At 56.1% G+C, this 13,097-nt stretch overlaps 1 protein-coding gene across 1 annotated transcript in view; it reads left to right on the top strand.

The window, feature by feature from the left end:
* The first annotated feature begins 416 nt into the window (after window positions 1–416).
* The window catches only part of Cnpy1 (canopy FGF signaling regulator 1), a 36,119-nt gene continuing 23,438 nt past the window's right edge, over window positions 417–13,097 (top strand). Inside the window, exon 1 of the mRNA XM_015502328.2 lies at window positions 417–515. Within this exon, the coding sequence (XP_015357814.2) occupies window positions 417–515 (99 nt within the window). The remainder of the gene's footprint in view (window positions 516–13,097) is intronic.

Genomic DNA, 13,097 nt, shown 5'->3' on the forward strand with positions numbered 1-13,097 from the left:
CAGCAAGAGTCAATCTACAGAAACAGGATGCATTTTGGACTGAGTGATGCAGAGGGAGATTGGGTCTGATAGATGCAGCCAGAGGGCTTTGGGGTGTCCAACGGGCTGGGGGTACAAGCACCTTCACTCTGTAAAGATGGTTCTACTGTGAACGCAAAGTAGGGGCTGTGAGCACAGCTCTGTGGCAGATGCAAAAGTAAAATGTGGTTTTCAAAACACAAAGAGCACAGAAGGGAATACAAAGAAAACGGGTCTCCAAGTCTGCGTCTGATGGCGTCTGAGGCTGTGAGGAGGGAAGCCCCCCATTCCTAGCAGAGTCCCCGTTGCTGGGTCCGAGCAGAGGGGCCTTCCACTGCCCCTCCGAGGCCACTCCCTGGTCACAGCTGTCTGTGTCTTGTTTAGCATGCAGGGCCCTGATGGACGAGGTGGAGTATGACATCACCAAAGCTCGGCAGAAGAAGACCAAGGTGGGCTCCTTCCGAATCAACCCTGACGGGACGCAGGAGAGGAGAAAGGTAGCGGAAAAGAAATTATATGCCAGTGTATAATTGCGGATATGGGCAATTACCAACCATTTATCCAAACAGCAGTTGGTCTTAATCTCCTAACCTTTCTCTTGTTCAGGGTATCAGCTCTAAATTGCTTCTGAGTCCTGAGGGACCCAAAGTAATCTTTAAGCTTGAAATTGAAGTATCTCTCTCAGCACCTAAATTTTGTGTCTTGTCGAGTTGGAAGGCATCGCAGCACTGTTGTTCATCAGAATCAAACACAATGCTGCCATGGTTCTTGGGCAAGGCCAGCGGGGGGCCGAGGAAGGTGGAGGGGTGGGCACCACGCTCTCGGGCACCTCCTCCTCCCTCCGAGATCTGCAAGTTTCTATTTGGGGGTGCAGGATGCACGTCCCACCCCCCGGGACAGACTCGGATCCTTGGCCAACAGGAAAGAAGAACCGTTTCTGCTCCAAAACAACTCAAGGGGGGCTCACCCGAGGGTCTAATGTGGTGAGAGGGCTGCCACAGGGGAGTTGCAGGGGTCAGCAGGGGCCTGCAGACAGGGTCTCAGGGCTCCAGCATGTCTTGGGAGATACCAACCCCTCTGCAAGGCGAGGAGTGTCCAGCACACACTGCCCATCTCAGAGCCATCAGAGAGAAGCAGCATTCAAAGGGTCCTTCTACAATGCCACACGAAGCTGAATGGATGTGGGTCAGGCTCCTGAAGTTTGTCCTGTCCTGCCTGGCTCACACAGCTGCCTCAGAGCAAGCAGAAGGGAGTTGTGCGTGTGTGTGTGCGTGTGTTTCCACTTTCCTGGAAGGTGTCCCTGTCCAGAGAGGACGGGAGCAGGGGTGGAGAAGATCCGCGGGGCTGCGGAGGGTTGAATAGTGGTGGAGACAGGGGTTCCTTGCTCTGTGTGTTTAGTTTGTGTGAGTTATGAAGGGGGGATTCACCCTCAGGTCAGTGCCCCCACGGGGCTCGGGTGCAGGGGTCCTCCTGGGGTCCATCACCTCCCCAAAGGCATACAGGAGAACAGAACTGGAGACGCACCTCTGAGGGTGTCGTCAGCAGGACCTTGGACAGATCCCTGGCAGCCCCCTCGCAGGTCTGACTCCCGCATTCAGGAGACCCAAGGTCCTACGAGGCCACCCAAGTGTGGGACATGTCCTTGGCACCAGCTGCAGCTGGCTTCCACCATCCAGCATAGCCAGGAAAGGTGTGTGTGTGTGCACATGTGTGTGTGTGAGCATGTGTGTGTGGGGGGTGTGAGTGAGTGAGTGTGTGTGTGTGTGAGTGTGTGTGCGTGTGCATGTGTGTGTGAATGTGTGAGAGTGTGTGTGTGTGAGTGTATGTGAGCATGTGTGTGTGTGTGTGAGCATGTGTGTGTGGGGGGGTGAGTGAGTGAGTATGTGTGTGTGAGTGTGAGTGTGTGTGAGTGTGTGTGCGTGTGCATGTGTGTGTGAATGTGTGAGAGTGTGTGTGTGAGTGTATGTGAGCATGTGTGTGTGAGCATGTGTGTGTGTGTGTGTGAGCATGTGTGTGTGTGTGTGTGTGAGCATGTGTGTGTGTGTGTGTGTGTGAGTGTGTGTGTAGATGCCAGCTTGACTTGGGGGTAAGCGAGTCTGTGTGTTCTAGTGACCTGCCAGGTCAGGAGGCCGTCTGGCCTGTTGTCAGTACAATGGACCAAGAGAAAGGGGCCTCTCTCTCGAGGGAGAAGGGCACAGGGGCGACCTGGGAGAGGGAAGGACACTAGCACAGGTGCTTGGGAGGAGGGAGGAGCGCCTGGAGCTGGGGGCCGGGAGGGAGCCCGGTGGTCCTGCTGGGAGCCCCTGCACCAAGGCCTTTGAGTGATGGCGATCCTGATGATGAGATTACCTTTCCCGTCTCACTGATGAGAACATGCACAGCCCAGGGTGCGTGTGTTGCAAGTGCCGTGGGAGAGTAGGCTGGTGGGATCAGGACAGTGCCAACCTTCCTGTCCCCTCCTCAGCGCTCTTGGGCTGTGTCCTTGGGTAACTTGACCCAGGACCCCACACTTAGGAGGCCTGAACTTTCTCGGGGTGTTTAACCCCAAAAGTGGTTTTAATTTACTTGAAGAAAATGGGCCACCAGCTCCTTTGCTGGCTGTGGTCTTTCCGGTGCTCCACTTTGACATGATCAAGTGAAAAGAACTTTCCAAATTTGCCAAAAACACTCTGCAAAGTAACCGGATGGCACTGGTAGTCTCAAAGGAGCCGAATATGGCCAGACCCGCCTCCCATGGGCCCTCATCCCTGCGGAGCCCCAGGCACCCTGTGGACATGAGGTGGGCGGCTCCCTTCCCTGAGCCCCAGCGACTTCCCTGGCCAGACCCTGTCCCCTGCCCGGCGGCTCCTTCAGGGTGCGGAAGGGGCCACACTGGCTCTGCAGCGCTAGGAAAGGGCTCCTCAGGGACTGCCCAGCAGGATACCTTGGATGTGTGTCCTGTGCCTGCCTCAGTGTCCCCAGAATCACGCTGCGTTTCCCCCGGAGACAGTGGCTTGAAACTGCAACCTCTTGGGCTCCTTCCTGAAGGTCTCCCCTTCTCTTCAAGTTTCCGGAGCCTCCCAACAACGGGCCTGGGAAAAGGTATCTGAGATGGTGCCAAAGGTCCCCGGCCGACTGCCCGCGGTGAGATGTGGTTCCAAGTGCCAGGATCCTTGCCTCCTCTAAGTTGATTGTGGAGACCACCTGGAGCGCCAGCGGCACCTGGGAAGGACACAGAGACGTGGCTCCATCAGCATCTATCCCTGGCCTGGGTGGGCGGCAAGACCCTGGGGGCAGGCAGTCCCCGCTCTTCCTGAGCTACCACCAAGCAGGACCCCCACAGCTGCTCCACACTGGTGGGCTTGGGGGCCCAAAGTGGCGGTCTCCTCCCCTGACCTAAGGCCGACTCACAGAGCAGGCAAGAAGGGTGGAAGGAGAGGTCCTGTGGTTCTGGGAATTATTAGGAATAAGTCTCATTTACTTTAATTGACAGCATCCTCAAGGTAGCTCAAAGGTCTTCAATGTTATTGATTTTATGGGGCCGCCCATAAAAACAGAGTTGATGAGGACAGCAGATTGTTTAGTAATACCCTAGGACGCTGCCCTCAATTCCCAGAGACCCCCTGCCTGGCATCGGTCGGTGGACATGCTCTCCTTGGCCCCGGCTCTCGTGCTGTTCTCTTTTTAAAAGAAGAAATGGAATAGTCATGGAGTACTCGTCCTCTGCTTGCGAATATCACTCTGCAGTGGAGTGGGCAGGGCTTCTGCAGGTGCCCAAAGTCGGGGTTCCCGGGGGTCGGTGAGAGGAAGTGCTCGCATGGCTGTGTGGAGTGGGGTGTTCCAGCTGGCTAGCTTTGCAGCGTCCTGGTGATGTCTCTGGGCTTTTTAAACAACAGATTGGAGAAGGGTGTGGTGTTGCACACCTATGATCCCAGCAGCAAGAGAGGCTGAGTGTGAGTTCAAAGCCAGCCTCAGCAACTTAGCAAGCTCCTGAGCAACTTAGCCAGACCCTGTCTCTAAATAAAACACAGAAAGGGCTGGGGATGTGGCTTGGTGTTCAAGCATCCCTGGGCTCAATACCCAGGACCCCCAAAAAAAAAACCCAGCCCAGATCGGATTAGTGGCCATTTTAGCAAAACACAAGTGGCAGCCTGCCCCAGGCCTCCTGGAGGTGGTGGTTCATGTTTGCTCTTGGAGCCAGCCCCCTCTTCTGGTCTGGAAGTCAGACCTCCAGGGAGGCAGGTGCAGAGGAGCTGCCCTTGTCAGCTGGACCAGAGCCTGGGAGCTGAGCGTGGCTCAGGTCTGCTGAATACAGGGTCCCCGGCTCACGTGCTGGGCACCCAGTGGGGCCTGGGTGCAGGCCGGGGGCCCGTGGATAGCATGGTGTGAAGGAGGCTGGCCCCTGTGACTGCAGGGACAAGGCCCATCTGGAAAACTTGGGGAGTTTAAACACAGGAGGCACCACCAGCCGAGAGGAGTGCTGAGACTGAGGTCTTGTCTAGATTGGCGCCTGACGCCCTTCATTCCATTCTTAAAACAACTACCCGAGGCAAACAGAGCCACTTCAAATTGGCTTCATCTTAGAAATGCAAAAGATGGGCTCAGGGACCACTAGTGACTCGGTTTTGACAAACTGGCGTTAATTTCATTTGTTTGATAGCTCAATTAAGACAAATTCCAGTGTCACTTGCTATCACCAGAGCTACTCATCCTGTGGGTACTGTGGACCACCAGTATCCTATTGTATCCTTGAGTGTTGGTGCACAACCTGTACAACTGTATCTGAGCCCTGCTTGCTAATAAAAAGAGACAGGTGGGCCATTGTCACAGGCCAGTCAGGAGATGGAGGGGAATATGTCCATCAGGAAACTTGCCATTTACTAATGGACCATAAAATCAGTTTAGTGGGGTGTCACCAGCTTTAGGTAAGATGCATTTTATTTGAAAGAAGAGTATTGTTTCCTGACACTTCACATAAAAACAAAGTTTTGGGTGATTTTCTCTCCTGGGAAATGAACTCTGTGCTATGTAGAAATTCTAACCCCTAAAGCGCAGCATGATTCTCACTGAACAAGACGGAAAGCCACACGTGAACACAGGACTCTTTGTACGAAACCTTTGACACAGAGCTACGTGTGTCCCTGTCTCAATTTCCCGGCCTCCGCTCAGTGGCCAGCTGGCCTTTCTCATCACCATGAGCTCGGGTGCTATTCTTCCGTCAGCCTTTGGTGCTTCCGGAGTCCAGGAAGGAGGGTGGCGGTGGCCTTCACCCTTCCCTTGGGGCTACTCTGTCTTGCCGTGGCTCCAGCCGGCCAAGTCCTCCTGTCCTGAGGCAGGCCGGTCCTCAGCCACCCACCAGGAGATGGCAGACGTCAGTAGCCACAGGAGCAGTGGCCAGTCTCCTCTACCCAGTCACTTCATCTCCCTTTCAAAGAAGAAAAGAAGGACAAATCCTTCCATCCATTCTCCATCCGTGCACCCTTGCTGTGGTCTCTGGGACGGCAAAACCATTATACACAATTTTCATTTTTTATTTTCCCAGTGGTTTTTATGTGCTCCACCTTCTGTTTCCTTCCGTCCCTGTTTATCTGAGAAGCACTGTCACCCACAACATATGAGGAGGCTGGCCTCCATCTTCATGGACCATATTTGCCAGAAGAGGCCAACGGCTGCAGACCCTCCAGTGTCGGAGTTGGCCCACAGGGCAGCCGGCTTCTGGCTCTGATCACACTCCATCTGGCCATGCAAGGACCAGGCTCTGTGTCTCGGGCTCTACCTCCCTGTCCTCAGAGCCCTGTCCGTGCAGCGGGTGGGGAAGAGGCCTGGAGGACACCTTGGGAACTTCAGGGACAGACTTAAAAGTAAAATCCTGATGTCTGCCCACATTCCATGCTGCTGTTCTGCCACACACCCTCCCCAGCTGCAGGAAGAGCCGCAGACACCACTGTATGGCCAGGAGGAGGGGCCGAGTGTGGGGGCCACAGGACAGGCCACGCTGTCCACAGGGCAAAGCAATAACATGGGACTAAGAAGCCACTCGCTGCGTCCCCGAGGCACCCTGTGGCCTGAGCGAAGCTTCCTCAGACCTGTTGGCACGGATCTCAGCTCAGGAGCCCCAGGCACGTGCACTGCAGCAGGCCGCTTCCTCGGCACATCCCAGCTGGCCACGGTGGCGGCCCAAGTCCCCATTGCTGTGCCGTGGTTCCCCGCTCTACCTGGCAGCCAGATCTCACTGTGTCCAAGCGTCACAGGCCTGTCCGGCTCATCCTGAGGGACAGCCGCCTTTGCCCACTCTGTACCAAACCACCTGCAGCTGGGGCCCCTGGGAACACAGACCCACACGAGCCCTCAGGTGCAGGAGGAGCTGGAGGAGGGGGTGGAGCTCACACACCTGGCCATTGGGCGGGCAGAATCCAGTGCCCACTGGAGAGCGGAGAGTGCAGAGGCAGTGACTGGTGCTGTCCAGAGCAGGAGGGTCCAGGCCCAGGACATCCGCTGCAGCCTTGAGCACAGCTGGCCACTTGCTCTGCACTTGCAAAAGACCAGACTAAAGGCTGCTCCCTGCCCCTTCACTGCACCACACCCTTCCTGGGCACCAGCCACGATGGGCACTGGAGACGCTCCAGGACGAGCCAGGCACAGCCCATGCTGCCCAGAGGCAACAGCCAACTCAGGAAGACAGCTCCAGCCTCCCCAGACACAGGCATCAAGACCTGGGTGGCGCGGGCCCTGGAGCTGCAGGCGGTCTCAGGGCACAGGGCCGAGCTGCTGCCTGCCTCTGCCACCCGGGCGAGGCCACACTGTCACCTCCACATTCACCAGCTTTGCAGAGTCACACTGGCCTGCTGCAGGGAGGCCGGCAGCTGGCCAGCGCTGTGTGGGGTCTGCACTGTACCCGGCCCTCCACCATGCCCCCGGGCGCCCATGCCTGCCCTATCCTGCTCTGTCCTCCCCACAGGTGTTGCTCCCCATCCCTGGGAACTGTTCCTCCGTGGCTGGTGCCTCTGTCTCCCTCCAAAAGGCTCAAGCCCTGGGAACAGAGAAGGAAAAGGAGCGTCCCACACCACCCTGCCGGGGTGGCAGAGGTCCACCTCCCTGGGGGCTGGAGGTGGGAGAGAACGGTGGGGAGCAGCTCGCTGGCCACTGTGGCACCAGCACCGGGGCTGTCCTGGGATCTGGAGCTTGCCGGGAGGAAGGCCGTGTGCTCTGCCCTTGCTCCCTGTGCTGAGTGGAGGCGCCCTGCACCCTTCTCAGGCACTGCCACCCACGGCCCTTCTGCTGAGACACAGCCCAGCTGTCACCCATCAGCCAGGCTCCCTGGCCTCCCGTGCCCAGGCCCAGGCCACGTGCCACTGGGTCCAGAGAATATTGACTCTTTGGTCACACCCTCCCATGAAGAGGCCCAGGGGACCCCTCCAGCTTCCCATGCCTGCCCCTGGCTCACGAGCGGCCCAGCCGTGCTGCCACAACGCCCTCAGCCCTGTGAGTTAGTTGGGAGAGTCATGACCGTCCTCACCTGAGGCTGCGGCCCATCTCCTTCCAGTTTCCTCGTCAGCCCCTTCCCACTCCCAGAGGGGTGACCTCGGAGGTGCCAGCCCGGCCACCAGGCTGCCTCGGGGTCGGTTCCGTGGCAGACTGCGCTCATGCTGGGTCAGGAGCTGGCTGATGGGTGCCCCGCAGTCCGCCCACCTTCCTGCTCAGCCCCACGCAGGAAGCCTCGAGTTCCCCGCAGGCCAGTGTGGGATGTGGCCCAGGCAGGAGCAAGGGCATATCTAAGGGTGCCTGAGGATGTGTGTCTGAGCATGCACGTGTGTACAAGTGTGCCCGACACAACACCAGAGCCCGAAGTCACCTCTCAGAGCAGAGAGAGCAGGAAACAGAGCCGTGCCTCTGAGGGGAGGGCATGGAGCCGTGTCTGCAGCTGGGCCAGTGGGCAGAGGGGACCTCAGGTGGGCAGGAGGCTGGCCCAGGGGCTGGGACAGGGAAGGCACTTGCCCACCTGCCTGGGCGTGCACACACAGGGTGCCGTCCCCATACGGGAGCCTGGGGACTTGTGCTCTTCCTGCTGGGGCCAGCAGGGGGACCTTTCTCGCAGGGCTTGTCCTCCTCCATAGCTACCTCAACAAGTCTCTCCCCATCCCCAAACCACAGGGGTTAGAAATTGAGGAGTCCCCAGGGGTGAGGGAGGAGAGTTAAAAGGGAAACAGATGATTTCTAACACTCTCAGGGGTGTCGAGGCCACGAAGGGAGCCAGGCAGGGAGGTCCCTGGACAGAGGCATGAGGAGGGCCATGGCCACCAGGCCTAGGTGATCACAAATGCACACTTTTCTCCTGGAGAGAGTCGCCTTCGTCTAGCCCCACAGACACTGCTCAGAGGTCCTCGCGCCTGGCACCGTGGGTTCCAACCTGATGCCAGCATTCACCTCCCAGTCCTGGAGGCCACTGTCGTGAGGGACCCTGCAGGAGCCTGGGGAGCGTGGCTGTGTTCTGAGCTGGCTGCCGCAGGGCTCCCCCCAGCCCAAGGCCCTCTCCCCACTGCTGGGAGCAGGGGCATTTTACAGACGTCCCAGACCCCCCCCCAGGGGGGCGTATAAGTGAGCACACAGTCACTTTGCCTTAAGGATTGTCTGAAAATGGCCCCCATTTGCTAATCCTCCCTCCCTCTTGGGCACCCTCCAAGATGGACATCAGGGCATTCAACACTATCACTTGGTCACTGGGCCCTTGACGTCCTCTCACACCCTCTGCCCCGGCACAAATGCTTGGGGGGCTGGAGGAGAGAAGCCCATTCGTTCTTCAGGGGCTCCGGGGTCTGCAGGATCTCGGCTGCCAGGGAGAGTCACCTGGAAGACCCTGCTTCTCAGCTACCTGGGCACCACATTTACCACCAGGCGGCTTGGTCTTAGTTATTCTGGCTGCAGCAGGAGAATCTCCGGAGATGTCCAGAATCTTACATGTAAACAAGGACCACGAAGAGCATCACCCGGGGACCTGAGGTAGTGAGTGACAAGACAAAGAACATACTCTGGTCCTGACAGCCGAGTGGAGGCAGGTGGTCCTTGAGGGAACTGGTTTTCCCACCTGCCTCCTGCGTGGGACTTGGGGGCATGTTTCCACAGCTGAACGGCCACAGCCAGGGGACAGCAGGACTTGTCTGTTGCGGACTGAGCCCACAGCTGGGCAACCTCTCCAGTCACGTGATGCAAAGACTTTGGCTTCCAGCAGGTCTTCTGGGGCTTCAAATGCACATTCTTTTCAGTCAAGTTTGATTGCAAAAAAGAAACCCTCCATCAACGTTACTGAGGAGGAGACAGTGCAGTGAGATAAGACCTCCTCACGTGGCTTGCTGGGTCTGGCGAGATGGAGAGCCACTGTCCAGGGGGAGTTTAAAGGACCACACCCCAGAGACACAGCCCACTCGATGCCCGAGGCCCGTGCTCTTCCCCAAGTGGAATACATGGAACTTCCCTGGTCACAGATCAGCTACAATGATCATCTGAATTCTCAGAGCCAGCACTTTTCTCTGAAGGCCAGGGTCATCTTTGCCTGTGGAGCAGCCCACAGACAGGATCCGAGTGGGATCCTGTTGATCATCTTGAACAGATCTTCTTGCATGTTCTGTGGTGCGTGCTCTCACCGTCAGCCTGGAACCCAGCTGATCTCTTCCCAGACCGTCACCGTGGTGGTCGCTGCATGAGGAGGTGGCCAGATGGTAGTGGCCACAGGCTCACCGCAGTATGTCCCTAAGGGACCAAGAAAGAGAATAATGCTCTCCCCCTCTGAGGCCATCCTTGGGCCTGTCCTGTGCTCCCCTCAGACCCTCACCTCCCTGACATTCTTGCCAGGATTTCCTGTTTGCTGTTGAGTCTCTGTGCAGTTGAAATCAGCCAGGGCTCCCAAGGGGTCAGCACACAGCCCTTAGGAAACAGAAATACAAATGAGGAATTATCCCCTTGCTGAACGCTGGCTGTCGTATCATGGGCCCCCATGGGTGGGGAAGTGCCGCATCCTAGACCTTGGAAGCAGGCACAGGGAGGGAGGAGGAGCCCCAGAAGGCGCCTCCACACACACCCCGGCTGCCTGAGTGCTGAGTGCCTCCTCTGCTGACCAGACATTCTTAAGCTTCTAACTTACTTACCCAACCCTTGGAATCCAACACTCACCACTGGCTTAATTACCTACATGCCCTCTCACTCAACTGGGCAGAGGTGCGGGGCAGTCCTTGAGTTGAGCTTAGTATCAGGTCACCAGCCTTGTACCAAATATGGATCAGATTCCTTGAATTTTGATTTTAAAAATACAGACATTTAGCATAGAAGGAAGAGAAAATTAATTGTCAAGAATTTGGGCACAGTATGGGCCCATTTATTTTCCCTTCAAAAAAGCCTAGACTGAGGCTGCACTGTGGCACACGCTTGTAATCCCAGTGACTCGAGAGGCTGAGGCAGAAGGATCACAAGTTCAAAGCCAGCCTCAGCAACTTATTGAGGCCCTAAGCAACTCAGCGAGACCCTGTCTCTAAATTTAAAAACTACAAAAAGGGCTGGGGATGAGGCTCAGTGGTTAATCACCCTGGGTTCAATCCCTGGTACCAAAAAAAAAAAAAAAACCAAAAAACTCCAAACAAACAAAAAAACCTCCTCGACTGAGAAGCCTGTTACAGATGGAGGGGAGAGTGAGACCACGTGAGGGGCAGAGACCTGCTAGGACTAGGCACGTACACAAGGGGACCCTGCAGTTTGTGTGGGGACAGTCAGGCTGCTCTGGACTGGGCTTGTAGGTGGAAGGCATCAAGACGCACAACAGAGAGAGTCCAACCTGGACACACTACACATAGACCAGTGCAGGGGGACCCTGGGCTTGCAGAAAGGCTTTGCCATTGGAACCCCTGGGCACAGTGCTGGCCTTTGGACCAGGGTCCCCAGCAGGGGTTCTCCACTAGCTGCAGGGAAAGAGGCTGCTGGATCCTGTGGACAGAGGCCAGGGATGCCTCAACAGCCTGCCGGACACAGGGCAGCTGCTCCTCAGAGACTCGTCAGATCTTTTGCTGTCAACGGCGCCGAGATTGAGACACCCTCCTCTATGGAAATCAGGAACTTTCCCCCCTCAGATCCAGGGTTCTCATGTTTGGAGGAAGCTGTGGCTGTCGGTTTATGAAGCATGGCGCCGATGGGGTTGCCTCTCTATCCTGCCTTTGGAAACCTTTACTGCCGATTGGGGACCTCAACCACTGCCACAGTCTGGCTGGGCACACAATCACGAGCCACCACACAGCTTGTAGATTCAAACAGCAACTCTTTATTCCCGAACTCACACCAGCCGTCTACAATCACGTTCTGGGGAAATCCACGTTCTCTGCCCAAATCCAAATCCACTGGGCTTCTATCTCCAAAATATACTGTCTGAATCCCGTGAGAACTCAAGGGGAACTTAGGCAGCAGGATACGCCCTATTCCCAGCAGGAATAATCTTAAACCTTAAACCTGGAACCTAAACCGGGAACGCCCTAATCCGCCTTGGTCCTTGAGCAAGGTCACCTACATTCAATGTCACTGCAACATGGGGTACGCTGGCAAGGAAATTGTCATACCTACTTGGCTAATGGCTCCCAGCAAACCACAGTTAGATCTGATTTGGAGAGAACAACATATCAGCGGGATATTAAAGGGTCAGAGCAAGGTAGGACCAGGCCTCCAATCTGCCAAGGCAGTGCCCTGGTCAAATGGTGTCCTCCAAATTTTCATCCACCCAGAATCTCAGAGCATGACCTACCTTGGGCAGAGGGTCTTTGCAAAAGCCAATAGTTATAATGAGACTCTGCTGAGTCTGGTGGCCCTGCTCCAGGGACTGGTGTCTCTAGAAAGATGAGACAGACACTCAGGGAAGAGACACGCGACAGCAGATGAGACTGGAGTGCGGTGTCTACAAGCCAGGGAAGCCAGCCAGTCCAGAGCTGCAGAAAGGGGAAGGGCCTTCCTCCGGAGAGCAAGGTCCTGCCCACATCTCAGCCATGGCGTTGCAGCCTCCAGAATCGGGAGAGAATGACTTTCTGTTTATAAACATCCTAATTTATGATGCCTTGTTACATTAGCTCTAAGAAAAAAATATAGGCCAGAAATCCATGAGGTGTGGAAGAGGCGACTGCTGCAGCACTGAGCAGCAAGGGGAAATGGGCGGCTGAGGTCAACCCAGGGCAGAAGGGCCATGCACGTAGGCATGTGTGTGCATGTGCATGCGTGAGACCGCATGGGCATTGGTGTGTGCGTGTGTATATGCACGTGTGTGAGTGCACGTGCCTGTGCATGTGTGCAGGTGCAGGTGTGTGAGAGTTTGTGTGAGTATATGTACAGTGTGAGGAATGGGCATGTGTGTGCGTGCACACATGCATGGGAGTGTGCATGGGTGTGAGTGAGCATGCATTCGTGTGAGTGTGTGCAGGAGGTATGAGGACGTGTGTGCACCTTTTTGTGTGGGTGCTCAAGAGTGTGTGTACTACGGGTGCAGGCATATATATGTGTGAGCACATAGGTGTGAGTACGTGCACATGTGAGTGTATATGTATGTGTGTCATGAGAGATTTCCTAAAAAAGCTGTATTTCCAGGTTGTGGCTCAGTGATAGTGCACTTGCCTGGCACATGTGAGGCACTGGGTTAGATCCTCAGCACCACATAAAAATAAATAAAAATAAAACAAAGGTATTGTGTCCATCTACAACTAAAAGAGAAGGACTGTATTTCTAGTTTCTCACAAAGAGTCAGAAGCCTCTCTCATTCCTCTGGTCATCCCGGGCCTCAAGCCAGTGCCCCTTGTGGTGGTCTCCCAGCTCTGGAGACCTGGAATACCCATTGCTGGCCAGGTGTGTTCACACAGGTGGAGAATCTCTATGCATAACCAGGCATCTAACAAAAGGAGGAAGTTTAACGTCTGAAGTGGTCTTCCAAACCCCGGGGGCCGTGCATGGCTTGCGGAGGTAGCCAGGCCACCTCTCGTTCTCTGGACTGTGCTGGAGGAGCAGTTGTAGTGGGGACTGCGGGAGGGTAGGGCCTACTGTGGTCTGAGGGCTGCCTGCCCCTCCTGCTGGGCCGAGCCCCCCCCCCC

Source organism: Marmota marmota, unplaced genomic scaffold (assembly GCF_001458135.2).
Source record: "Marmota marmota marmota unplaced genomic scaffold, marMar, whole genome shotgun sequence".
NCBI lineage: Eukaryota > Metazoa > Chordata > Mammalia > Rodentia > Sciuridae > Marmota > Marmota marmota.